Source organism: Huiozyma naganishii, chromosome 6 (assembly GCF_000348985.1).
Source record: "Huiozyma naganishii CBS 8797 chromosome 6, complete genome".
In the NCBI taxonomy this organism is placed as follows: Eukaryota; Fungi; Ascomycota; class Saccharomycetes; order Saccharomycetales; family Saccharomycetaceae; genus Huiozyma; species Huiozyma naganishii.
In genome coordinates this window covers 540,026-565,251 of record NC_035927.1, presented here as the reverse complement: position 1 = coordinate 565,251, position 25,226 = coordinate 540,026, and the positions used below count along the sequence as shown (strand labels likewise).

The 25,226-nt window shown below is 44.1% G+C and overlaps 13 protein-coding genes across 13 annotated transcripts; 6 read left to right on the top strand and 7 right to left on the bottom strand.

Moving 5' to 3' along the window:
* Positions 1 to 323: 323 nt before the first annotated feature.
* Positions 324 to 1,586, bottom strand: KNAG0F02970 (S8 family peptidase; the record flags this gene model as incomplete). The annotated part of the gene is made up of 1 exon (XM_022608739.1): positions 324 to 1,586. The coding sequence occupies one exon, from the start codon at positions 1,584 to 1,586 to the stop codon at positions 324 to 326; it is 1,263 nt and encodes a 420-aa protein (XP_022465205.1).
* Positions 1,587 to 3,067: 1,481 nt separating this feature from the next.
* On the top strand, positions 3,068 to 5,116 carry RED1 (Red1p; the record flags this gene model as incomplete). Its single annotated transcript, XM_022608738.1, has 1 exon — positions 3,068 to 5,116. One exon carries the CDS (start codon positions 3,068 to 3,070, stop codon positions 5,114 to 5,116), a length of 2,049 nt encoding a protein of 682 aa, XP_022465204.1.
* Positions 5,117 to 5,313: 197 nt separating this feature from the next.
* RPS28B (40S ribosomal protein eS28) lies at positions 5,314 to 5,517 on the top strand (the record flags this gene model as incomplete). The annotated part of the gene is made up of 1 exon (XM_022608737.1): positions 5,314 to 5,517. One exon carries the CDS (start codon positions 5,314 to 5,316, stop codon positions 5,515 to 5,517), a length of 204 nt encoding a protein of 67 aa, XP_022465203.1.
* A 377-nt stretch (positions 5,518 to 5,894) lies between these two features.
* Positions 5,895 to 6,869, bottom strand: KNAG0F02940 (uncharacterized protein; the record flags this gene model as incomplete). The annotated part of the gene is made up of 1 exon (XM_022608736.1): positions 5,895 to 6,869. One exon carries the CDS (start codon positions 6,867 to 6,869, stop codon positions 5,895 to 5,897), a length of 975 nt encoding a protein of 324 aa, XP_022465202.1.
* A 170-nt stretch (positions 6,870 to 7,039) lies between these two features.
* PFA4 (palmitoyltransferase PFA4) lies at positions 7,040 to 8,200 on the top strand (the record flags this gene model as incomplete). The annotated part of the gene is made up of 1 exon (XM_022608735.1): positions 7,040 to 8,200. The coding sequence occupies one exon, from the start codon at positions 7,040 to 7,042 to the stop codon at positions 8,198 to 8,200; it is 1,161 nt and encodes a 386-aa protein (XP_022465201.1).
* Positions 8,201 to 8,332: 132 nt separating this feature from the next.
* Positions 8,333 to 12,811, bottom strand: SIN3 (transcriptional regulator SIN3; the record flags this gene model as incomplete). The annotated part of the gene is made up of 1 exon (XM_022608734.1): positions 8,333 to 12,811. One exon carries the CDS (start codon positions 12,809 to 12,811, stop codon positions 8,333 to 8,335), a length of 4,479 nt encoding a protein of 1,492 aa, XP_022465200.1.
* A 455-nt stretch (positions 12,812 to 13,266) lies between these two features.
* Positions 13,267 to 13,635, top strand: RPB11 (DNA-directed RNA polymerase II core subunit RPB11; the record flags this gene model as incomplete). The annotated part of the gene is made up of 1 exon (XM_022608733.1): positions 13,267 to 13,635. One exon carries the CDS (start codon positions 13,267 to 13,269, stop codon positions 13,633 to 13,635), a length of 369 nt encoding a protein of 122 aa, XP_022465199.1.
* Positions 13,636 to 13,825: 190 nt separating this feature from the next.
* On the bottom strand, positions 13,826 to 15,775 carry KNAG0F02900 (uncharacterized protein; the record flags this gene model as incomplete). Its single annotated transcript, XM_022608732.1, has 1 exon — positions 13,826 to 15,775. The coding sequence occupies one exon, from the start codon at positions 15,773 to 15,775 to the stop codon at positions 13,826 to 13,828; it is 1,950 nt and encodes a 649-aa protein (XP_022465198.1).
* A 581-nt stretch (positions 15,776 to 16,356) lies between these two features.
* ALG6 (dolichyl-P-Glc:Man(9)GlcNAc(2)-PP-dolichol alpha-1,3-glucosyltransferase) lies at positions 16,357 to 18,048 on the top strand (the record flags this gene model as incomplete). The annotated part of the gene is made up of 1 exon (XM_022608731.1): positions 16,357 to 18,048. The coding sequence occupies one exon, from the start codon at positions 16,357 to 16,359 to the stop codon at positions 18,046 to 18,048; it is 1,692 nt and encodes a 563-aa protein (XP_022465197.1).
* A 247-nt stretch (positions 18,049 to 18,295) lies between these two features.
* Positions 18,296 to 19,105, top strand: UTP23 (rRNA-binding ribosome biosynthesis protein UTP23; the record flags this gene model as incomplete). The annotated part of the gene is made up of 1 exon (XM_022608729.1): positions 18,296 to 19,105. The coding sequence occupies one exon, from the start codon at positions 18,296 to 18,298 to the stop codon at positions 19,103 to 19,105; it is 810 nt and encodes a 269-aa protein (XP_022465196.1).
* A 105-nt stretch (positions 19,106 to 19,210) lies between these two features.
* On the bottom strand, positions 19,211 to 22,075 carry DNL4 (DNA ligase (ATP) DNL4; the record flags this gene model as incomplete). Its single annotated transcript, XM_022608728.1, has 1 exon — positions 19,211 to 22,075. The coding sequence occupies one exon, from the start codon at positions 22,073 to 22,075 to the stop codon at positions 19,211 to 19,213; it is 2,865 nt and encodes a 954-aa protein (XP_022465195.1).
* Positions 22,076 to 22,259: 184 nt separating this feature from the next.
* On the bottom strand, positions 22,260 to 22,904 carry CMG1 (Cmg1p; the record flags this gene model as incomplete). The annotated part of the gene is made up of 1 exon (XM_022608727.1): positions 22,260 to 22,904. One exon carries the CDS (start codon positions 22,902 to 22,904, stop codon positions 22,260 to 22,262), a length of 645 nt encoding a protein of 214 aa, XP_022465194.1.
* A 1,019-nt stretch (positions 22,905 to 23,923) lies between these two features.
* DCS1 (5'-(N(7)-methyl 5'-triphosphoguanosine)-(mRNA) diphosphatase) lies at positions 23,924 to 25,018 on the bottom strand (the record flags this gene model as incomplete). Its single annotated transcript, XM_022608726.1, has 1 exon — positions 23,924 to 25,018. One exon carries the CDS (start codon positions 25,016 to 25,018, stop codon positions 23,924 to 23,926), a length of 1,095 nt encoding a protein of 364 aa, XP_022465193.1.
* Between the last annotated feature and the right edge of the window lie 208 nt (positions 25,019 to 25,226).

Genomic DNA, 25,226 nt, shown 5'->3' with positions numbered 1-25,226 from the left:
AGACTCTGTTGAACTCGTATTGCTTCTTCACAACGGGCAACAACACCCCGTCAGGTTAGTCGCGGGAGCCACCCCCCCCCCTGTGCAACTTGGTCAACCCATGTTCCTTTAACATTCATTTTGCATACACATTTTCTGGTTACTTTATTGCCAAGCATTTATTATACATTCCGCACTTGCTCTATTACGTACTTAGTATATAAATTGTGCGTAACAATTATAAAAATACCATGATCTATACACTTGCAATAGTACATGCTTTCGGGCATCCTGTTAGCAAACTTTCTTTTTTTCAGCAGTCCAGCTGCATGATCGCTTCCGTATTATTGTTTGACGCCATTGAAGATCATCAGGTTGGCCGTGTCGTCTGGGACTTCGAATAATTTACCCTCTGTCGCCAAACTAACCAGTTTCTGCTTCAATTGTGCCGGATTGCTCCACGCAGTATGAAATTGGCTTTTCGTATCCGGTTCCAAAGACAATAAGTACGCCATTAAACCAGCCACGTGCGGTGCAGACGTGGATGTCCCGGAAAGACTCAACGTTTTGTTTTTCGCTGCCCCAACGTACGATGATTTAACATTGACACCAGGTGCAAAAACATCAATACAGGGACCCCAATTGGAGAAAAACGCCCTGTCGTCGCTGAAAGTGGACCCACCAACAGTCACAACACCGTCAATGTTAGCAGGGGAACTGTAACAAGCATTGTCATCCTCATTACCAGCGGCAACGGCGAAATGAACACCTTTGTTCAAAGCAGCGGTGACCACTCTCTGCAAAGCAGGGGACTCTCCAGCACCGAGGGAAAGATTGATGATGGAACCTCTTACCTCATCCTGGTTACGAGTCAAATGTTCGTTCACGGCAAACTCTATCCCCCTGATCACGTCTGACATCTCCCCATCGCCTGTAGCATGCAACACTTTCACAGCAATCAAGTTGGCCTCCTTCGCAACGCCGTAGGTGGCCCCACCAACAATCCCGGCGCAGTGTGTCCCGTGCCCGTTATCGTCCCTATCCGGATCGTTCCAGGCAATCGTCTTCCCCCACCGAGCCCTCCCCTCAAATTCCTCATGATCCACTTGAATCCCAGTATCTAATATGTACACGTTAACATCTTTAGCGCTCCCCCGCGTGTCGTACCTGTAAACTTGCTCGTCCCCAATGCGCACTCTGTCTCGTTGAGAAAGCCGCATCAACCCCCAGGGGACATCCTCTTGAACGGTCACGTTCAAAGCGTACACTTTAGAATTGGTTTCGACCATCTCGACAAATGGGATTTGCAACAAGAAGTAAACGTTGTGGAAAGGGAAGTTCTTTACAGTGAATCCGATCAGTTCATCGGCGATGTGGAACTGTTCGAACTGTGCAAGGGGGAACCGCCCGGCCAAAACGGAAAGACCTACCTCCACCTCCTCTCGATCGACCATAGGCTTGAACATTACAAGAAACTCGTTTAGAATCGTGGATTTCCCTGACATGAAGAAACGGTGTTCCCCACTGAGGTCAGCTAGGGGAGGTACAGCAGCACCATAGACGGCATAAAGATACTGGCAAAGCACTAATATTCCAGCGAAAATCATTTCCAGTGTGTGTGTATTTCTCACTCTACTGTTCAACAGGGAGTCTCTCGATTTTCACTCACGTCGAGCTGTTTAAATGCAACGAAGAGAAGTGTCTCGAGGTTCCCTTCCGGTCCATCCTTATCTCGTAATCGATATAGATCCCACACCCAATTGGGAAACTAAAAAGAAACGAAAGGAACCCAATAGTTACCCTTCTGGGGCACTGTTCCGAGAGACTTGTGGTTAAGTAAGAGAGAGGGTCTTCTTGGCACGTAGAGACACCTTGTGGAAGGCAGTGTGATCTGCATACCGTACAACGCATGTACCGTTGCCAGTTCTCAAACAATAAGGAGAAAAAACGGTCGCGATATACGTCATCTGTAGGTGTTGCTCTGTTCCCGTAAAAGTGACACAAAAACGAGAATAATGGAAATTTTGGTTCGGGAAAAGGAAAACACAGAGATTATATAGTGGATTGACACACTCACGCGTGGAAGTAAATTTAGCACGAGTGAGGAAATGATATAAAAGGTCGGGTGTAAATTTGGTTTTTATGATTCCCGTTTCCTACACTTTCTTCAGATCTTCTCTCTCTTGGTTCTCTTTTGCTTCTGCTTAGAACCCCAACTCGCCTATTTTAATATAAAATCATAAAACATCCATTGTAACGTCATCCCCAAAATGGTGGCAATAATAAACAATCTTTTGCTTTGGCAAATTCCGGAATCTGTTAGAAAATTAAAACAGATTCTTTAGGGAGCGCATCGTCCCTTGCCAAGGCTAAAATATAACACAAAGCTCTACTTCCAAGACAAATTGCGTGTACTGCGGGCCCAGACGAGCATGTTTTAATACTACCTGCCCTATGGACTGCTTTATTCCATTTTGTGTTGGGGGAGAGACTGTAACAAGGTTTCTATAACAAACATCCATTCACGCTGAGATGGAGGAATCCATTTCGCTATAATCAAACTATAAATGGATGAAGCTGACTGACTGAAAGGAAGGTCATGCTGTATAACCAAAATATTTGGGTAGAGTTAGGCAATCTGTTTCGAGGATTAGAAACCTTCTGGTACCCGTCAGAAAAGTGAAAATTTACACTGCTTTAGGGCAGTTTTGGGGGAATTTTCCTTGAAAGGTTTTTTTGGTCACCGGTCATTTTGTCGCTTTTTTTCAATATGTGGGGGCATTTTGAAAACTATTTTTTTCTAAAAATGCATTGGACATTCACAACTTAGTTGCTAGATACCACTACGTATTATACGGCTATGTAATTATATATATCTATATCTTCAATTTTACAACAGATACAGAAACTTGCTCAAAGTTACGGGACCGTTTGCTCTTATGCAGTCAAAAAAAAAAATGAAATTAAAATTAAAAATGAAAATAATGAAGACCTCAGCGGTTAAGCCAATGTTTGGTTTCTTGAATAGAAAGAAACAAGTACAATTTGACTGACAAGCAGCAGTGGTGTGTATAAAATTATTGGAGACATGGGCACCAGAAGAAATGGGTCCATTGTTAGTGTAATACTAAGACAGGGGGCTAAAAATGGGTTTCAACTGAATGATTTAAAACCTTTGAATGAATTGCTCAAAATATATGCCAGTTTGAAAGATGAGGGTAGCAAAGACGCCTACTGGTTGTGTTGGACCAGTGTGTTACAGCCTAATAGCTTGACACTTATTACAGGAAAGGATGTACCTTTGTTGGACGAGTTGCTTGTTCGTGGGTGCTCTGGATCAGACGAATGGAAGTATTTAATACTGTTGGACAAGATCGCTTCCAGTGGTGCGGGTGGAGTGAAGTTCTTACGTGGAATTCTAGAACAACATATAACAAAGCGGGTTGAGACGCGCTTCCTTGGCCAAAAGCTGTTTTTGTTTAAACTACTGTGCAAGCTGGCTTGCCTTCATCTATACCAACCTACAGCTAACATGCAAGACGAACTGGGACGTTCCAATGGTGGGGAGGACAATTTAGAGATAATCAAAGTGTTATACCTTCCAATGGGGAACGTATTCCCCCTGGATCAATTAATCTCTGGGAATAAAACGTGTTTGAGCTCTCAGACGTATGTCCAAATGTTCAAGGGGGACTTATACCTGTTTGGGGACCATAATATGATTTTGGAGATCCCTAAATCCCATTTTTCGGTACAGAAGGGGATTGAGAGTCATTTACTCTTGCAGGTGAGTGGGGGTGTGAGACAATTGTATGGACAGTCAATAGTGGTCAAGCAGGTAAGGACTCTGTCATTAAGAATTAATGACCATTTGCAAATCGATAAGTTGTTTAGAGCATTGCATGAACCGCAATTCAGAGTAAGCGAGTCTATCAGATATCTAACATTGATGAGTTCTGAATTAGTCCCCGAGGAGGAGGAATGCGTGGAAGAGGGCTCGTCAGTACCAGACATAACGGTAGTACCTACAGATGACAATCTTGCATTTACCCAGCAGTTGGCGACACCTGATCAGTCCGACCACTGGCGGCCGCCAGCGAACTCACCAGAGGAGTCGCCCACTGTGCTAGTTCAGAAAAGAAAGATGACGCGAGAAACAACAAGAACAAGAGAAGAATTAGAGAAGCAGTTTGATTTAGAAAACTCGAACCCGCCAAATGGGGTACCTATAACATCCTCGTTGATAATCACCAAGTACAACGACAAAAAAAGTACTGTCCCAGACACGCGTCATAAAAAAGTTACCCCCAAAAGGTCGGTAGGCCTAAAGGACATTTCCGTGTTGAATAATATCTTCAACAAGAGTCTTGCAGCCCCGAAGAAGGGCGCCGCATCCAATCGCAGTGCCCAAAAGGTGCAATCAAAGGGCAGAGTCCAAAAAACGCCGAATCGAGGTAAACGAGAACGACACTTGTCGAGTTTCCCCAATTTAGTGAAACCGGTAATCCAGATCACAACCCAGGACCACCTTTCAAAACGAGAGAAGGATGTAGTAACACCAACAGAGAGAAACACACGGTCTAAGGTCAATGAGCAAAAAATCAAGCCGGAAGTTGAGGTGGTTAAAGAGCGAACACCGGAGAAAGCTCAATCTTCTTTGAGTCCATGCGAGGAAATCGAGATTGGGAGCGGCAACCCGAACTCTGGGCAGTGCGATGCCGCAGGCAACAGCTCCCACTACATGAACAACGACTCGACGACGGTGAATGAGACAGTGCTCGGTACTGCAACGAAGCCCGGGCCAAACATGTTAAAACTTCCAGCCATGAATGCAAACGCGATACTTGCGAATCAATTGCAGCAACAGATCCAGCAAGCAGTCACCTCCTTCTCGGACGACATGATCCACAAGCTCGAAATAGTCAACCACGAACTGAACAACACAATCCTGAAGCGGCTCGCCACGCGCTACGAGACCGTGATCCACAAGCTGCAGACCGACTTCGAGCGCGACACAGAACAGATCGTCACCATCTTCCAAGAACTGTCGACATCGTTGCTGAACCTGTCACAAGACCAATTGCTCGCATGGCTCGACGACGTGCAGCGGGACTGCGATTCGCGCCGTGCAAAATGACCCACGCACAAAATTTCGTCTTTTTTTGCTTTGAAAATTTTTCTTGCGTCGAGTATTTTTTTTTCTCTATTTTATGGGCCAATATATTCTGCGTTCTTACACTTCATCCGTTACCACTTCTACTCTCAGTTGTTGGTTCTATCTCTGTTTATTGCTTAAGTCTCCCCCCAGCACCTCTAGCACATCAGAAGAACAAGATGGATACCAAGACCCCCGTTACTCTAGCCAAGGTTATCAAAGTTTTAGGCCGTACCGGTTCCCGTGGTGGTGTCACCCAGGTCCGTGTCGAATTCTTGGAAGACACTTCCAGAACCATTGTCAGAAACGTCAAGGGTCCAGTCAGAGAGAACGACATCTTGGTTCTAATGGAATCCGAGCGTGAAGCCCGTCGTTTGCGTTAAGAGAATTTTGTACAATGGAATATGCAAGCTGGCCAAGCTTTTTACACCCTTTTGAGCTCGTCAGTTTTCTGCTTTTTTTATTACCAACAAATGTACAATCTCTCATAATAACCTATGTCATCATAATTTAGTTGCCTCTCGGTGAATTTGCCAATAATAATACTTCACAATGAATATAGAAAATTAATAAACCATCGAAGTGGCTCTAAATGTAAACCAAACGAAGACTTCCCTTCATCGCACCCACCCCCATTTCTAACTAAAATTTTATATGTTCCGCGTCCATATTACATATAGATAACATATAATAATATTTTATGCTATTAACTGAAAAGTAACCTATAAAATTGCTAGAAAGTAATTGAGGTGTCTACTTATCAACTAGCCTCTCCATCCGTTTTGGCTTTGATTTTGCCAAACTTACGTAGACGCTTGCTTGGAGACGGTGTAGAACCCTCCGTTGAGGAGCCCGTATTTATCGAAGAGGACGGTTCTTTGTCAAATTCAACAACATCAATCTCGCGCTCCTCCTTCGACGCGAGCTCCTCATCAAAGGATGTAGTGCGCTTCAACGGTGGCTCTCTGGCCTCCTCGCCGATTGGGTTGGCCCACAAACGTGTATTGTCCAATATCTTACTGCACAGGATGCGTCTTGCCGAGCTTTCGCGGTTCAAATCCAGTTTGTTCACGCGACGGGCGCCACGCGGTTTCAAAACATGGTAGTTTATGGAACCAGGGGGAGCCCACCTGTCAATTGTACTGCTACCACCAAGATCCACTGTAGTATCCTTCAAAAACTGAACCACATCGTCCTTTCGGTGTATTGTCTCCTCTTGCTCGTGCACCAAGGTCAACAGATTTTGGCCTCCCTCTATAAACTGCTCGATGAGGCTACTGTACAACTTGGCGACAACTGAATTGGCCAGCGAAGAGACGACCTTGGGGACTGTCAACGTCAGTCTCAAGCTTGAATCACCATTTGCGGGATTAATTGAAATGGATAAAGCGATATCGTTGATGCAGAGCTCTTCCAGGTGATGGATTTCTTGGATAATCGTTTCATTATCAACCGCTTCAAACCCTTGCGTCCTATATTGTTCCTCTATGCTTTCGAGACGCAGTTCGGATATGATTGGATTGACTAGTCCTGTATCCTGGAATGGCAGCGCCGACTGTAGTAGAAGAAACAGTATGGACTGCTCATGTGGACCCCAAATTGTGCACAAAAACCATAGAGAGCGATGTTCAGAACCTAGTGGGGATTCCTGTTCGTTGAGTACCCGACAAACCCTCCAATTGCAGGCATCACGTTGCCCTGCTAAGGAAGTGGCAACGTCACTGTCGCACAACATCAGTCATTGAACGGGATACCAAAGAGACTCAAACCTCTGGATTCTCTATGTCATCAAAAATGACCACTAATTTCTATCGTGGAAGTCCTTCCGAAGGAAGTTGCGAAAAGACACTTTCTTGGATGACGAAATACAACCAAGGGGATATACAGCATACGATATAGAGCTGAATGCCTGTACAGTTGAAGCAGCCATGGCATGGGATTGCAATCCCATGTTCATTGATTTTCTTCATCGGGTACCCAGCGCACTGGTTCATCCTGAGGAACAGTTTGTCCAACAAGCGCCAGATAATATTCCAATTTTGCCTTACTATGATCTGGATCTCGTATTACATGGCGATATATACCAATCCTGGGAAACCGCCCCATGGCTCTGCCCAACAACACACTGACGGTGATATGAACCGATACTGTGCGAAATGCAACGGTTTTAAGCCGGAAAGGTCACATCATTGCAAGACTTGTCAACAGTGCGTGTTGATGATGGACCATCACTGCCCCTGGACAATGAACTGCCTGGGATTTGGTAACTTCCCGCAATTCATGAGGTTTCTTATATGGGTAATTATCACCACATCTCAGCTATTCTGGTATTTACTGCTTCGCATTGCAGCCATCTGGCAAGCCAGAAATATGCCAATAAAGGGGGGGGTCGTATCAACTACAACAAAGGAACTGGTCTCACTGGTCGTGTTGACGCCGATGGATCTCTTTGTGCTGTTTACAATTACGGCACTGTTTGTGAGGTGCGTAACTAATCAAGTCATCGGAGGTATGACGCAAATTGAAAGTTGGGAGATGGAGAGACTGCAGAACATGTTTTACTCGAAGAAACTATTACCGATCATGATTGAGCGTGTGTGGGAGAAGTTTCCTCACGAACAAACTCCAGAACACGAATTGGAGGCTGAAAAATTACTAGAAATGAATGAGCAAGGGCTACTGAAATTCAGCTCCGTAGTCAACTTTCCCTACGACGTAGACCTTTTGACAAATATTCACCAATCTCTTGGATCACCAATGTTGCTTCTATGGCCCTTTAGTACAGCGCAAGGCAACGGCGTGACCTTTCAAAAGAACGACATTTCAACATACGAAGATAATCTGAGCATATCGGATTTGTTGCTTTGTCTCTCTTGGCCACCAGATGGTGGTAGAAGAATACCACATCCACAGCGGGAAGATGGGGCTCATATGATAGATCAGACAGTTGAAGATGGCGAATTTATGATCAGGAAGAGGAACTCTCCGATAGAGTCGCGAACAACGTGGGAAAATCAATGGGGTGAAACATTAGAAGGTTTTGGTGTTGACCCAATGAACGAGTAATCCTCTTGTGTTGAGAAAGCCCCCACTTACAAATTGGAGGGAAAGTTACATGCGTCCCCGAAGTTGTATACGAGAGTTGCATTTATTACATTATTTTAATTATACATATGGCATTAGGTTGAAGTATATTATCTATTGGACGTTATTTGATGCATCCCCAACGGTAGACGTTCCCATTGTCGACGCGTTGCTGTTTTCCGCTAACGCCACTGGTTGCAAACCATGTACCGTGTTTTCTGCGCCTTTTTCTGTCGTCACAGGAGTACTTAGTGTACCGACATCTTTAGTTTCTTCGCTTAGCAAAGCAATTTTTTTAGTAGGTTCCACGGTATTTATAACGTCATCTGAAAGATCCTTTTTCCACCCAAACCTACCATCCAAAAACTTTTGAGCCGTCTCTTTCCTCTTTTCAACCATCTGCACATAGCCCTTCGAGTCTGGCCTAATAGGGTATTCGTTGATGGAGCTTCTTGAAAATATATCATATGAGCCATCTTGGATGATCAGCTTGTAGGTTTTCGGGTCAATGTTGATCTTCAACTTGGAGTAGGACGTACCAACCGGGTTATACCTATCACTCCCTGCCTCAACATCTAACATATCGTTTTCAAACTCCAAAATCCTTTCCAAAAAGGGTACAACCAATTTGTCTTGCATAATGCCTTCTGTAGGATGTGGCAAAGCATACGATGTCATATAATAGTTCCATCTTTCGTTGTCATCTTTGGCATCCTCCAAAGTGACATCATCCAAACCGATGTATTGAATGGACACATGCCTCGTATCTTTATTGTACTGAACACGGAACATGTTTTCGGTGCTCGACATGTGCGAACGCGTGAGTAACCGGTAAAGAATTTGATCCTTGACGCAAGTCGAGCTCTGCAAACGGTCTTTTTCAAATAGCTCCATTAGCTCAGAACTCTTGTTATCCGTCATTAATGTGTGAGCATGCTTAACCAAAGAGTGTACGACTTTGTCCACTGTGTAAAGCTTGAAAGCCTTGTTGTTGTAGGCCTGGCGCAAACTTTCTTCGAACCACTGGTGCTCCAACTCGTTCCGGATCAGCCTTTTACTCAGTTTGAGCGTTTCTTGGTAAGCATTCTTGCCGTCGAAATCCAACCCCATGTCCCTCAACTGAGTGGATAGCAGATTGAGGTCCTCTGCAAATTGGACAACTTTACGGTTGTTTATTTCTTTGGTGACTCTTTCATCCATCTGCTTCAATTCCAAAAGACGGCCGTAAAGGGTGGACCAGTGGCGAATAAAAATATAGACGTTGGTGTTACCAAACAAATTGTACACTGCTCTGTCGGTTACCAAGCCATGTGAATTGGCCCTTTCGACAATGTCACCGACCAACCACGGTTTGGAAGCATTCTTCTCTGACATTTCCTCCGCTTCCTTAGCCAGTTTTTCTTCGTCGTCATCTTCACTCATCCCTAGCCCCTCTCCGTTCTTTAGCTTTTGATATTTGGCTCTGTGTAGAATATCGCTCAGAGATAGTTCTACGTCGGGTCTAGGCCTCTTCTTAGAGTCGTCAGCCTTTTCGAACTTGGTATCGGTTGACTTACCTTCGTCCGACTTCGTGTCTAATGCTGCGCTTATCAGGTCCCTTGGAATGAAGAAAAACAAAGATATGAAAACTCTGAACAGATCTTTCAGTCTCTCCTTATCAGGGTTGGAATAAGTGGAGCAATGGTCGACAAAGACGTCAGTCAACCCTACAATATCAAAGATAATATCCATGTCGTTGAACTGGTAGTCAAGTTGCTTCTTGGGCTTGGGGGTCAGCCAATGCATTCGCTTGTTGTTCTGATCGACTTTGATGCTGCTAATTTCAGATATTAGCTGTTTAGTTGTCAGCAACTTTTTATCCGCTTGTTTAAAAGTCAGTCCGAGGTGGTCCAAGGATTTGAAGTACACTTTCTGTTCCAACTCTCTCCAAACTTTGTTCCACTCACGTTGTGCTCTTCTCCACTCCTCGTCCTTTTGCTTCAGTCTCTTTAGAACAATTGGGACTGTGATCGCTGGATGTTCGTGTAACTCATCTATAATTTCAAAACCTCTCTCCTTGTCGTATACTTTCCTGATGATTTTCTTGTAGATGGTCAAGGAGGTGTGGCCTAATCCTGGAGGCAGCTTAAACATATTTTTTTCCTCCTCGGTCATGTTGGCGATCTTGCTTGCAATGGTCTCTAGAGTTTGGATGGTCCTCAGATTCGATTCAATGTAGAAATCGTACTCGTGTCTCTCCTCTTCGATCTTGAACAGCGTTTCCTCGTACTGGTTTTTGCGATGGGCAATGAAACCCGAATCCTCCGAGGCCCACACTGGGTGGCCTACCCATTCGTCGTTCAACACCTCCCAGCACATATCGTCTCTACCGGAGCACGGCATGAACGTGTCAGATTTTGGCAGTTTCTTGTAGCTGGGTCCGTAAGCCTCGCACAGGTCCAGGTCAAGTCTGTGTTTCTCATGAATGACGTTCTCGATGATCTTGGGCTTGTCTTGGTACCCGACAAAGTTCTTGAACCATTCAAACAGCTCTGGTTGTCCTGCTAAGTAGTTTTCCACTTTGGTCACCAACTCATCTACAGCGATTAAATCCTGCGAGAAAAGGTTTAGCACTTTCAAAAACTCGATGTATATCTGTCTGTTGCCAATATTTTTCTTCACCTTCTCGAAGAAACTAGTCTCCTCGCTCAAGCTCAGATTGTTTTCTATCGGTTCCGTGGGTTCAGGTACCACGGGGACAATTGAAGGGTCCAAATCGATCTCCGGTCTTACTTGCATGTCTCCGCTCCCGTACTGCTCGTCCATCATCATACTTTGTTGTTGCTGCTGTTGTTGGTCTTCTTGGAATTGCTGTACCTGTTTCGCCTGTTGCTGGGTGTAATCGTGGGGCGAGATCATACCATACTGGTTCAACGCGGGGACTGTGCCGCCTCCGCGCATATTCGAGATCTGTATTCCATCGTTGTTGATCATGGATGGTGCATGCTGCTGTTCATGAGGGGCCATGGCAGGCACGCCCGCCACGACGTGCTGTTCGTCTGCATGCGGTATTGCGGTGCCTGTTGTAGGGGCTACGCCGTTTGCCGGTGGTGAAAAGCTGCCAATGGGTGGGAGGTTGCTCTGCGGCTGGTTCACCTGCGGTGGGTAGTATACGCCCGTGTTGTTGTACATGTATCCTCTGGCCATGTCTGCGCCGCTGTACACCTGTGGTGAGTACGGTGACTGTTTTGGCTGCTGTTCATTTGATGCTGAGGAGTCTGGCAAGAATTTCTTGAAGTCATCGAGCAAGTCAGGTGCGTTGTGGAACAGCACGGTGACTTGTGCGTACACCTCGTTAATTGGTTTTTGCTCTCTTTGGTACGTTTGCAAGATCTCCAAGAAATTTTTGTAGATGTCCGGTTGGTCAGAGAATCTGTTTTTGATCTTGTTCACGTAGCTGATAGCCTGGCTAAATTCGACGTCGTTTGCCTTCTTTGGCTCGTTCTCCGCGTGTACGTTGGCACTCTGTTGGACGGTAGTCGCTGCGGCAACAGTCGATGGCAGGTGCAAATGAGCAGATTGTGGAGGTGGCAGCGATGCCTGTATTGGCGATTGAGTCGTGGGTAGTTGCCCGATCGCTGGCTGCTGGTCTGCCGTTATGTCAGACCCCCTCACGTTCTCCAAGACACCCATGGGTGTCGTCACTTTTATTGGTTCGTTAGGGTTGCTGCTGCACTCTATTCTGTACCCTTGGGGCAAGAAAGTGTTGAACCCCTGGATCAGTGCTGGGAATCCCTTAAACAAAGTGGATACTCTCTCGATGACCCCCGGAGTGTCGATATTTTGAGATTTGAAGTCCTTCATGATATCCAGAAATTGGTTATAAATGTACGGTCTCGAGTTGAACTGCAGTTTAACTTGCTCGAGGTACGAAAGAGCGTCCTTCACGTTCAGCGGTCTGTAGGGAGAATCTATACCTCCCCCCATTGCAGAAACAGAAGCGACCATTTGTTGTTGCTGTTGCTGTTGCTGTTGCTGCTGTTGTTGTTGTTGATGGGTTGGAATGTGCAAACTTGGGGGAGTTACAGCACTTTTCCCCTGGTTAGTGCCCACTACCGGTGGCACACCTACTGCTGGTGTTGTTGTCTCGTCAATTGACAGTCCCCTGGCCGCTGGAGCCCTGAGCGAACTGTTCTCAGCGTCATTGGAGGCCGGCAGTGGGTTATCCAGACTGGCCAGCGAGAACCCGTTACTGGATTTCCTCCTCTGACCATCTCCCCCACTGGTGCGGGCCATATCTTGTTTCCCAGGACTATTCCTCAATTCGTGGCTCAACGCGGATAGCGAGGGCAACGTTACATGTTTCGACGTGCCAGTGCCAGTGCCAGTGCCAGTTTCAGTCACTGCTGCTGCTGCTGCCTTCGTTGCTGTATCGTGTTGCGATCCAGATACGGAGTTCGAGATGTTGTAGTGCGACGTCGGACTAACGGACTTCGAGTCGCCCGAGACACCTAGCACGTCCTTTTTGACGCCATCCCCTGCCGGCCTAGATTCCAACAATTCTCTGCGGTCCATGCTCCTCTCTTGCTGATTCTGGTTCCAGTGATAGGACATACGACGACGCGGGACAACGTAAACGTAAACGACAGAACCCCTTCCAGTTGTTGTCAGTGTTGCGTGAGGGAAGAGAGACACTCCAAAATTGTGATTTCTTCATTTTTTGTTCAAATGCCTTTAAAGAGTGAAAACAAGAGGGTGGGAGCGCCCAGACACCGCGCAGTGGTGCGGCGGGGAGCTGTCCTGGATCATAACTGACCACTGCACAAGTAGCTACTGATGGTGGTGATGATCACGGTGTTCTAGACACCCTGTATCATCAGCAGCAGCGTCTGCAACTCACTATCACCAGAGAAGAAGGGCTTTTGGGACCTCAACGTTAACTGTTACCCGGCGAAAACGCAGATAAAATTGAGTGCTTCGAAGAAGAAGACGAAGACGAAGAAGATGGAAGTGCTGGGTTCAAGAGGATAAGTATCACTAGGTTTCTCGATACACGGCGTGGGGACAAGATGAATGCTCCAGACAGATTTGAGCTTTTCTTGCTGGGCGACGGAGAGTCGAAGCTGGTGATAGACCCAGACACAAAGTCTCCCAACGCCATTGTCATCACTTTCAACAAGGAGGACCACACGCTTGGGAACCTCATTCGGGCAGAGCTGCTGAACGACAGTAAAGTGCTGTTTGCAGCATACAAGGTGGAGCACCCATTCTTTGCTCGGTTCAAACTCAGGATCCAAACGGTGGAAGGGTACGATCCTAAGGACGCCTTGAAGAACGCGTGCAATGGGATTATCAATAAACTGGGAATACTCAAGACGAACTTCGAAACTGAATGGAACTTGCAAACTTTGGCAACGGATGATACTTTTGTCGCATAGATAGATATAGTGTGAGGTGGGTTTGGGGTCGCTGAAGAGAAGAGCAAAGCTCTGTAACAGTATTTAACAAAAAAAAGCATATGTTTTCTATTGGAATTAAAGAAGGCGTGGCATAGTGTGCCCCAGGTAGGGTCAGCACCGATGTTTGTTCGTCTTCATCTCCTCTCTTTTCCTGTAATTTTTTTTCTTACTATATACCGATTCTCCTTGTAAGAATCTCATTTATCAAAAGCATCTTGGTCGAAAGTTCCGAATCGCCCGCATGATCATTCAGAAACGAGGCCAAGTTTTCGTTGTAAACCTCGAAACTGGGTGTTATCACACTTATACAACGGCCACGGTTGCTAAGTACCATAGTCGATTTTTCACCGACAAAGTTTACTTGCAACGTCCCATTACTCAACTCGAACAGTTCGATTCTGCCTCCGTCGGAAATACCACTGGGCGACTCACAGATCATGTAATCGCGTAGAAAAACTTCTTTCGTAGCTAGATGTACCGCAGGCTCTGTGCTAGTTCCAAACTCTAGCTTCAGGTCCTGCGTAGCCGATACACGCCGAGTGATCTCAGCAGGGAGTTTCGACCTCATGCTACTCTCAAAACTTTTCGATATCCACCCCAATTTGGCATCTGGGACTACGTACCAGAATTTGTTGCTGTTGCCCCGGATCACAACAGAATGGCCTTGCTTCCACATGGTTCCAAACTGGCCGTTGGTCAGTTCGTACGACACAGCAGGGCACCCTTCGTCCAAAAACTTGTATTTGTGAACTAAAATGGGTGACTGTGTGGGTGAATCATCCGTACTGGTTGGGTTTAGAGTAGTTCTGTGTGTACGGGCAGCCCATTGTGCCTCACAGATATTTCTGAGCACCACTTGTAGTTCATTTTTTATGATCTCCGCCGTCAGCGGCACTGTCAATTCGTTGACAAATGCCACCGGTGGTAGACGCACAGTCGGCAAACCATACTGTTCACGCAAAACCTTTAATGTTTTCTCTCTGTACTTCTTTGCGTTTTTCAGCAACGTCTTCAACTGTCGCCTTCCGCTTTGAGAAGTGTCGCCCTTATCACCCAGTAAGCCTTGGAAATTGGCATTGCGCACACACCCAAGGTACGCAAGTAATGACTGCTCGCTGTTGGTCTTGAGCTTGTTTAAGCCGAACTGAGGCGCATTATTGGTGAACGCAAAACGTATCCATGGATCGCACACGATTTCAACTAAAGTGATTCTCTCCAGCGGGTTTTGCGATAGCATTTTCAAAATAAGCTGTTGTGCTCCCGCCCCGACAGCTTTATTTGTGGGGAACTCAATTACTCCTGACGTTATTCGTTGCATTAACTCATCCAGTGACACGTTATGTAGTTCATCGACACTTTTTATGAACGGATTGATTCCGTACAGTAAACTGTACAGCACGATACCCATGGACCAAATATCAATTGGGAATGAAATTAGCAGGATGGCCATTCCAGATTTGTTTATGTTTTTATGCGTGTACACTGTCTCCGGCGCTAAATAATAAGGCGTGCCCATAATCTCACCGGGGCCTCTCGGACTAGATGTGGCAATAAAGGAGGAACCGAAGTCGCAAATTTTCAGTTGCTGACCCTCATCAAACAGTATATTACTCAGCTTCAAATCTCCATGTATAACGTTGTTCAAATGTAGCCAGTAGATACCACCGCATAACTGGATCATTAACTCCTTGCATTCAACCTCATTCAGAGACCCTCTGTACTGTAATATTGACTGCAACGAATTATTAGAGCAGTAATCAAGTATCATATAGATACAGCTCTCCTTGCCCCATTGAAATGCATCCCTCAGAGCGACTATATGATTATGATGTGATCTACATATCACTTTGTAAATCTCTAGCTCTTTGATGATCTTTCTCTTATTCTCTTTGTTTGGGCAATGTACTTTTTTACCAGCAAATATACGGTCCTCAGAATCAAACACCTTGTACACTACAGAATGTGAGCCTCTGTTGATCTCACTCCCTCTGTAATAAACTTTTTCTTTACCTCCCCTCTTTGATCTTAATTCAATGATGTTGCTGACGCGTTTAGTGACTGATGAATCTTGCTCTGCATCAAAAAGACTGTCATTTGTACGTGATCTCTTTAGTCTCATATCAGGATTGCTCGTGGGTGCAGCGGCTCTTTGAAGACTGGGTACTTAACTCCAAATACCATCTTACCTCGATGCATTTCGTGGACGTTAGCTGTTATTTGATTTTCTCATAAATTACAAAACAATTACTGTCGAAAACACGTTCAAGACACCAAACAGCTCACACAGACCCTCAATACCGCCTTCTGTTGCGGTAGTCCTGTTCATCTGTCAGTTGTCGTCAATTAGTAGTTCTTCAATCGCAATTTAGGAAAGTACAAGGAATACAAGAGCTCTATTACGTATTCTTCGGAATGCGATCTTACTTATGAGTAATGGCTGTACATCAAGCACTACAATAAACTAGATAAGCTACAATCGTTGTTACTCGACGTACTTGTGTGAAGAATTCATTATGTAACAGTCTTCTTACTTCGCGTCTCGAGTACAACAAGCGAACCTGAATTTTTACCTTGAAAATATAAATACATATTATTTGAAATGTCGGTTGTCCGTATGGAAAGTGACAACACCAACTCTTTAAAGAACCTGAACCCAATTCTGGTGCTGTGAGGAGGAAACGGTTTGGCAGGAGTTTCGATATGTCCAGTGAGAAGAAGGAACCCCAAGGGGAAGATGCCTCGTCGAAAACCAAGTCACTGTCGAAGCTCCAGAGGAATAAAGACGAAGCTGCTCCTGAAGTAGAAGAATGCTTCTATGCATCCCCCATATACGACTTTCTTTACCCATTTAGATCACCGGGTAGCCAATGGGTTACTGAATATATTATTGTGGTCTTTTTACTGATCATTAAATCTGCCATTGGACTGGGCTCGTACTCAGGTTTTCAGACACCTCCTATGTTTGGCGATTTTGAAGCACAAAGACACTGGATGGAAATCACACAGCATCTGCCTGTATCGCAGTGGTACTGGTTTGATTTGCAGTATTGGGGTTTGGACTATCCACCTTTTACTGCTTATCATTCCTACCTTCTAGGCAAAATTGGAACTTTCATCTATCCGCCATGGTTCGAGCTTGATGCATCCCGAGGTATGGAGACTGACGGCATAAAGAGTTATATGAGATTTACGGTACTGTTGAGCGAATGTATTTTTTACATCCCTGCTATTGTTTATTTCACCAAATGGGTTGGTAGACGCAAAAAACAGTCACCAATTGGACAGTTTGTCGCTGCCGCGGCAATTCTATTCCAACCAACATTGATGCTAATTGACCACGGTCACTTCCAGTATAATTGTGTTATGTTGGGATTAACCGTTTATGCGATTAATAATTTACTGGATGGGTTTTACGCCATGGCCGCTGTCTGCTTCGTTTTGTCGATATGCTTCAAACAAATGGCCCTATATTACGCCCCAATCTTTTTTGCTGTGCTCCTCAGTAAGTCCCTGTTTTTCCCCCGACTGTTTAATATTCCAAGGTTTCTCTCGGTGGCATTTGCGACACTAGCGTCTCTGTTTGTCATGTTTGCGCCGCTGTACATATTTGGTGGAGTCGGTAACGTACTGCAATCGATCCATAGGATCTTCCCCTTTGCCAGAGGAATCTTTGAAGATAAGGTCGCCAATTTTTGGTGCGTAACCAATGTTTTCTTCAAGTATAAAACGATGTTTACTCAATCAGAGCTACAATTCTACTCGCTTGTTGCCACCGTTGTAGGGTTCTTTCCCGCTTTTATGATTATGATATTCTACCCCAAAAAATTCCTGATCCCATATGGTTTGGCCGCTTGCTCTATGGCTTTCTTCCTTTTCAGTTTCCAAGTGCATGAAAAGACAATTTTGGTCCCCTTGCTGCCTGCCACGTTACTGTTCACATCCACAAATTGGAATAATCTATCGATGGTGTTCTGGGTGAACAACGTCGCTCTTTTCACACTGTGGCCATTATTAAAAAAGGACGGCTTATGGTTGCAATACTGCGTGTGTTTGGTAATGTACAATTGGCTGTTGGGCAATTTCAGTTTTATTACACCAAGATTCCTACCCAAGATCTTGACGCCAGGGCCATCGATAAGTAACATCGCAGAGAACTACCGTCGCAGAAGCCTTCTTCCACATAACATTATTTGGAAGATAATAATTCTGGTATCATACCTGTGTATGCTGATGATCCACGTCCTAGAGTACACAATCGCCGCCCCATCACAGTATCCTGACTTATGGGTCCAACTCAACTGCACCGTCGGGTTTGGTTGTTTTGTTTTATTCTGGATGTGGACGTACTACAAGCTAATCACTCTACGAAACAAAACAATTCAAGAGCTATGATGCGATATAAATCATATATCTATCTACCCATCTACTAAATATGTGATTGTCACTACTTTGAGCCTCCACACTCCTCTCGGCGGCCTTCTCAATACAGTAGTTTCACTATCCTTTCACTTTCACTTCAAGATACAAATTTTTTTAGTATTTGTATTTGAAAATTTTTAATGCGATGAGCTCTCTTCCTTAGCCATGAAGCCGTAGTGTGACTTAGAAGGTATACCTAGTATATCAGTAAGCAATTAGGATGCGTCAAAAGAGAGCTAAATCGTATAGGAAGCAGCTGCTTGTCTACAATCACACGTTTAGGTTCAGAGAACCTTACCAAGTTATTTTGGATGATGAGATTGTTTTGCAAGCTACAGAATCCAAATTTGATCTGTATAAAGCACTACAACGTACGGTGCAAGCTGAGGTGAAACTGATGATTACACAATGCTGTATGCAAGCACTCTATGCTACCAACAATCGACAAGCCATTGACATGGCGAAAAGGTATGAGAGACGGCGTTGTAACCATCCTCCAAAAGATCCAAAATCACCTTTTGAATGCATTGAAAGTGTGGTCGACATCAAGGGGGAAAACAAGCATAGATACATTGTGGCGTGTCAAAATATTGATTTAAGAAGAAAGCTTAGACGTGTTCCAGGTGTACCTTTAATACACGTTTCTAGAGCAGTAATGATCATGGAACCATTAAGTGACGCAAGTGCAAGAATTAGTAAAAGAATGGAACAGCAGAAATTGTTCAGCGGTTTGAATGATGCTAAAGCTGCTGGTATTAAAGCTGCCGAAACAGAAAAGGTGGAAGACAAAGGAAAGGAAGCTCCAGAAGCAAAACCCAAGAAGAGAAAATTGGGTCCAAAACAACCAAACCCATTAAGCATGAAAAAAAAGAAAAAGGATGGAAACAGTGAGCAGAAGAATGTTGGAACCAAGAAAGACAATGAGGATGACTCCACAGACAAGAAGAAGAGGAAAAGAAGACATAAAGCAAAAAAGGAACCTTCTGATAGCCACGGGGAAAGTCAAAAACAGGATGAGAGTGATGCATAGAGTGTTATTATAAGACATGGTCATATCCTACCAGAGAAAATAAAAACGCGCATTCTAAGAGGGCGACAAACATCTATATATAATATCATCGTATCGACATAGCATTTAAGAGAGCACCGAATAATTTTCCTCTGGGACTTGAATATTTTCTTTTATCGACTGATAGAGCCATTCCTCAGACACAATGGGGGGAATACGCTCTGTTGAATTCAACTTCTGTATCATACTGGCCAGTTTGCCACGAATTTTCTGCAATACTTGTATTTTGTCCTCGTCATCAGTGTTGGGTATGATTATTAAGTTACAATCCTCTATAGTGTGGGTCACTTGTCCTCCAAACAATTTAGTCTCTGATGATATCTTAGCGTATATTCTGTCCGACAGCTTCGTCTCAGCAATAAATACCGAGCGATCAAAAAATAAAAGAGGTGGTAGTCCTCTCAATTCGAAATCCAAGTTTTCGCCGGAAAAGGACCCTGACGGCATATTATGGAGATGAACATCTATCAACCTGTCTAGCCTAGTGGTGCTAATTTCGTTCTCGAAACTATCATCATATTCATCAACCCGAGTGGAACTTAGTTCCATTAGTTCTTTGGAAACGTTGAAGCAATGGTTTCGCTCTAGTTTGAGTAGTCTTGCACTTTCAATGCAGTCCAGCACCCAACTGGGGCTTAATATATCATATCCTCTCTTGATCAAAGCGTTACATTCCATATTGAAACCATCACATATAATCCGCAACATCCCCTCTTCGCCCTCCTTCGCCAAGACATTATATATCACCTTTCCACCATAATCAATTATAAGTTGTGTAAGTGTGTTTCTGTCTATTCGGTTACCGGTATACGGATCCAGATAATCCGATAGAACGCAAAAGTGGAGGTTTTGAAATATATCTGAATGTTCACCCTCCGGTGTTCTCTTTTTTCTCGGTGAAATTACTCCAAGAATAGAAGTTGTGTTTCTTTTCTTTCTGCCTTTGTTCGAGGTGGTGATGCTTTCGCCTGCATTTACTTTCGGTAGTTTGTACTGCCGATCTCTTTCAAATTCAGAAACTGTATAACATGTGGTCCAGTCCTTGTCGTAACGTACTGCTCTACAGTAGCCCCCAAACAGCGTTACTCCGGCTCTGTATTTTTTTACGTTAGATTCGGTATTATCCAAAGATCTTGATTTGACTTCCAATACTAATGACTCTTTGGGGTCTATCCACTCGACTGGTTTTTTGGTTCCAAACTGAAGATATTCTGAAGGAGGTTTTACTTGATCAAACCTTCGCCATAAACCTCGTGTTTTTTGGTCGATTTCTTTAAACTCGGCATTTGATATACCGTTAGCGATAGTGCAAAATGACACAAATTTCACAATCCGGGATGCTTTGGGGGTTTCGGGTTCCGAGTCTTCAGTGTCTAAATCTAGATTGACATTCTCTTCTTGTTGTAATACCCTCGGCTGCGGATCGTCTATAGTGACTCCTAGCGCGCACATGAATGCATCCTTCTTACCGGGATCTCTCCCGATTATTATCAAATCCATATTTTCTCCGAATTGTTTAAGATATTGCGGTTTGATCTTGATCCAGCTGTCATTTCGACTAGCTACCATATACCTGGAGTTGAGCTTTTTCAGAATAATCCCTTCCGACCCCACAGAAATGGCAGCAGCTAGGGATTTGGTTATGCTCTCGAGGTTGTTGCATCTTGCAAACGATACTATATCAACAAAACCATTGCATTTTGTGAGTATTTTGGACAGGTAATCCTTCCGTTGATACAACGGTAAATCGACCAAGGATGTCCCGTTTAGGTAAACCAAATCAAAGGCCATGAACAAAGGGTGGTATGAGCCATTCGAAATGCTCTCTTTAGACAGAAAATTTTTGGCACTACTTTTAACAAGTCCAAAAGGGAGAATCATTTGCTTCTCTTGATCATAGGTCACCATTTCCCCATCTAGTATACACTCTTTGACGTTTTCGTTCAATTTTAAATAACAGGCAATAGTTCCTGTGGAGGTATCTCCTCCATAGAGATACGTGTAGTCTGTGCCCCTTCTGCTCAGAAATTTTATCTCATTGCCGTAATCCATATAATGTATTTGTATCCTTTCGCCATCCATTTTCTCCTCTATGGAAAAATCTGAACCTAACTTCTTCAGTATCTTTTCGTAGGAGATGTTCAGCCTCTTAGCTAAGTGAGGAGCAAATGCACTGCCGATTTTGAGGGTGAGATCTTCATTCCTAAGTCTCACTGACGGTTCATACAGCTTTTTGGTTACAGAGCTGAGATCAGACACCACACTGAAATAGTCAACTGCGTCGGGATGCCATGCATTCAGCAACTTGTGTTCATGACCACCAATAATTCTAACCTTTAGAAGGATATCAAAGAAGTACTTGAGCTCAATGAAAGACATGTTTTCTAAACAAAACTTAAAATGGGAAGAGTCAGCTAGAGTACGTGATCCTTGTCCCCTGGAGCTTTTCCCGTTTGCCAAGTCATCCAGTATCGAATTTAGTTTATCTAGGGTAATTGCCTGTCTCTTGCTTGGATCAGGCCCACTTTTCCTTTTCCGAATCTCTGCAACACAAAATGATGATAAGCGCTCATTTCTAGAGGCCCTCTGCTTCCAGTTTAGCAGCTTTTTCTCTGTGGAGGACCTTTTTGGTAAATCCAAATATAAACATATAGCCTTGATCAGTGTGACATCCTTGATATTGTAGGTACGACGATCCCGGTATGGCAATGCTAATATCAAAACTGGGTAGAAGTTGTTTCCAACCGTCTTTCTCCACAACTGAACAAAATTGCTGACGACTTCGTAGTAGCGTACAGTAATTGGCTTCAAATTTATCCTTCTGTCCTGCGTAGCAACCAGATCAAATTTGACAAACAGCTCATCACACAGCCATTGGAAGTCTGGGGATGGTGCAAAGTTGGTTGGACCCTCTTCAACCTTTTCTGACATTATTCACATAAGAGCTGGTGGTGTAAACTTTTTCTTCAGCTCTGATTGAAAAGGCCACTGTTGCGAAATATAAAATATTTGAAAAAAGTAATCTGTCCTGTAGTTTAATGCCAAGATGTGTTGTGATTTATACGCTCTGGTTTATATAAAAGTATATACCTCCGAGTGTAATATGTGCATGGGGTCATTCGTGGTCCTCTTTATTTATGCCAGGACAATGCTCGTAAAAGTCCTCTTCGTCTTTGTACCTTATTCCACAGTAATAACAGTAGTAAACTTCCGCCCTTAAAAAAACGTTAAGTTTTGATATCTTCTCTGAGGTGGTCATCTCGTCAAATATTTCCAACTCAGGATCCTCTCGTAAATCTTTGATGGTGCCCCCTTCTTGATCCTCGTCTAGTTCAGAGTCGGATTGTTCCAAGACGGCTTTTTGCTTCGGGGCTGATTTACCAGCGGGTTCTTTGGCCGCGTCATTCAGTACTTTGATATACCCCCTCCAAAGTACGTTAAAATCTCTTGGGTCTTCACCTGGTGTATATATTTCATCGTCACCGGCCATGGCGAAGGCTATTTTCTGCATATTATGCAAGGTTTTTTCTAGGGACTTTTGCCTGGAAGACTCTGAAATATGCTTCCTGTACTCTGCTTGCTTTTCCTCTTGATCGTGTACTTCTTTGGTACTTTCTTCCCTGGGCTCATATCCCATTTTCTGCAGCATTCTGTATCCTTTAGGCATGAGGTTTTCCAGTTCGCTTTGACCCTCAGACTTCTTGAATCTGTCTAACAGTTGCTGTTCCCGTTCCATCTCCTCGATGAGTTCATTGTCCATGGACAGGTCTACGGGCTTCGAGACCTTTCTTTTTTATATTCCTCTGCACTTTTGAATCTCTATTTATTGCGTCACTGTCTGACGGAATGAGTATATCCGTTCTCTTCTTACTCCTTGGGTGTGTTTCTGACATGACTGCAGTGTTATACTCACAGCAAATCGTCTTTTAGAATGTTAGTACTGCGTCGTGTGCCTACATTAAGGAAACTTTCAGCTATTAAAGTTCTGTTTTTCTTTACACATTTTTTTATTTTAAATAAAGGATTTGTGAGATTTGGGTTGTGTCCTGTGTAAGGACACCATAATATTGCGCCTTGTCGGTAGTTACAAAACTTGTTTCAGGCGTGATTGCTTATATAAGCATTTCTAGTTCCAAGATTTAGCTTTTAGAGATGGTATTAAAAATTGTAGAAGTAGATATTTTGCAAGTTTATTGTGAAGATAATGTGGTATTTTCTTGTCCAAAGGTACATTCCATATGGCAGTGCTAGAATGGCTTATAGTATGGTGTTTTGTATAGTAATGGGTCACGAATTTATTACAAGGACAGAATCACGTTTCTATCCTCACAAAAGTGTAAGGATAAATTGGGAACTCCCTTTGGGAATGGAATCATGACCCGTTACCCTATCTAATACAGTACTGTTAACTATTATAAACCCGACATGTGAGTATACGAACTCGAGACATGCGGATGGCCCGTTATCCGGAACATATATAAAACCGAAGGATCTGAACCGACATCTTTCAAGACCGTCTCTAAATCCAGGACCCAACTAAGAAACCAGTCTTAGACAAGCAAGTACAACTGATATAACTAAATTCTTACCTTTACGGCGTAAATACACAATATCAGAGTCCTTACACACTTTAATTACTCACAACCGACTTTAGCTCTTACAAAAAGTTATCGTTTTTGTCACATTTACACTATTAAAAAAAACCGTTTGATGTAAGTAGATATGATAAAATATAAAAGAACGTTCTCTCATCTAATAAGCCAGCGCTTCCCTCCCTAACTATGATTGTTGGTCCATGGTGAAGTTCTCGATGATCTTAGGGGCCTTTGGAATCCCTTCCTCTTTCATTTGATTTCTGACTTCTTCATCGAGACCGCGAGCCCACAAGTCATGGTTTTCACCGATGACATATGGAATGGTCTTGCCCTCAAACCCGGATGGACCTAGGTAGTTTAACAGCTCGATAATCTCGTCCAGCAAAATCGCCTTGCCCACAGCAATGCCGTTCCCTGAGCCTTGAAACTTAACATTCACAATATGGACGTGGAAATGGTAGTACGATGGCTGGTAGTGAACGAAGATTCTCAGTTCGTCCGGGGACACTGCATAGTTATAACATGCTGGGATGACGGATTTAATCTTGGTGTTCAAAGCTGTCAACCACTCTATGTGTGTGGGCTTCAAGTCCCTCAAGGACTTGATGTCGTCTCTGTATGCGATGGCAACCAGGTACATTGAGTCGACATTTATACCGTCCCACTTCATGTCTGGCAGTATAACAAAGCCGTCCTTGGGTTTCTCCTCGGAGTAATCTTTGTAGACGACCTGGTTCTCCTCTGCCCCCTCGTACAAGATGTTGTAAACCCACTTCAATCTTTCCGGGTTGCTCATCTCGTCGATGTAAGGTTTGACGACTTTCTCGTAGATTTCAGGAGTTTCCTTCACCATGTGGAAGTTTTGCTGCTCGTACTTTCTGATGTGCACTTTAGTCGCAGGCCAGATCAGATTCAACTTGGCTGTTGGGTTGTATTCAATGTCCTGCTTGATGACAGCCAACCCCCAGTGGTAAATATCGTTCGACGTAAGCTCCTTCAACTGCTCGACCCCGTTGATACACGAGTACTCGTTCTCACAGTGGTAGAAAAGGGGCAAGCTCTCCCCGTGTTCGCTCTGCCTCCGCACCGTTTCGTCGAAGGCAAAGTGGGTCTTCTCTGCGGTCACAATCGCATCCTGCCCGTCAATAGTACCTTGCAACGAGATGACCTTCGCCTGCGGATTCGAGTCCAGAACTTTAGCAAACTTGAACTTCCGAATCAAAAGCGCCAAGTCGTTGTTCCTCTGTTCCTGCTCCTTCTGCTCCTTGTCACCTGACATTGTTGTATTTTGCTTTCTCAATACGGGGGGGGGAACCTCCTTCAATCAATAAAACTCTACCTATAAATCCTGGACACTTCAAAGCAGAACCGTCCAAAATATATGATAGCAATGCAGTAATACGTAGCCTGCACCTTCTTCAAACCTCTGCAACTGGAACTCCTTACTGATTTCGAATTCTCCCTCCCTCTTTTTTTTTCTTTCTCCT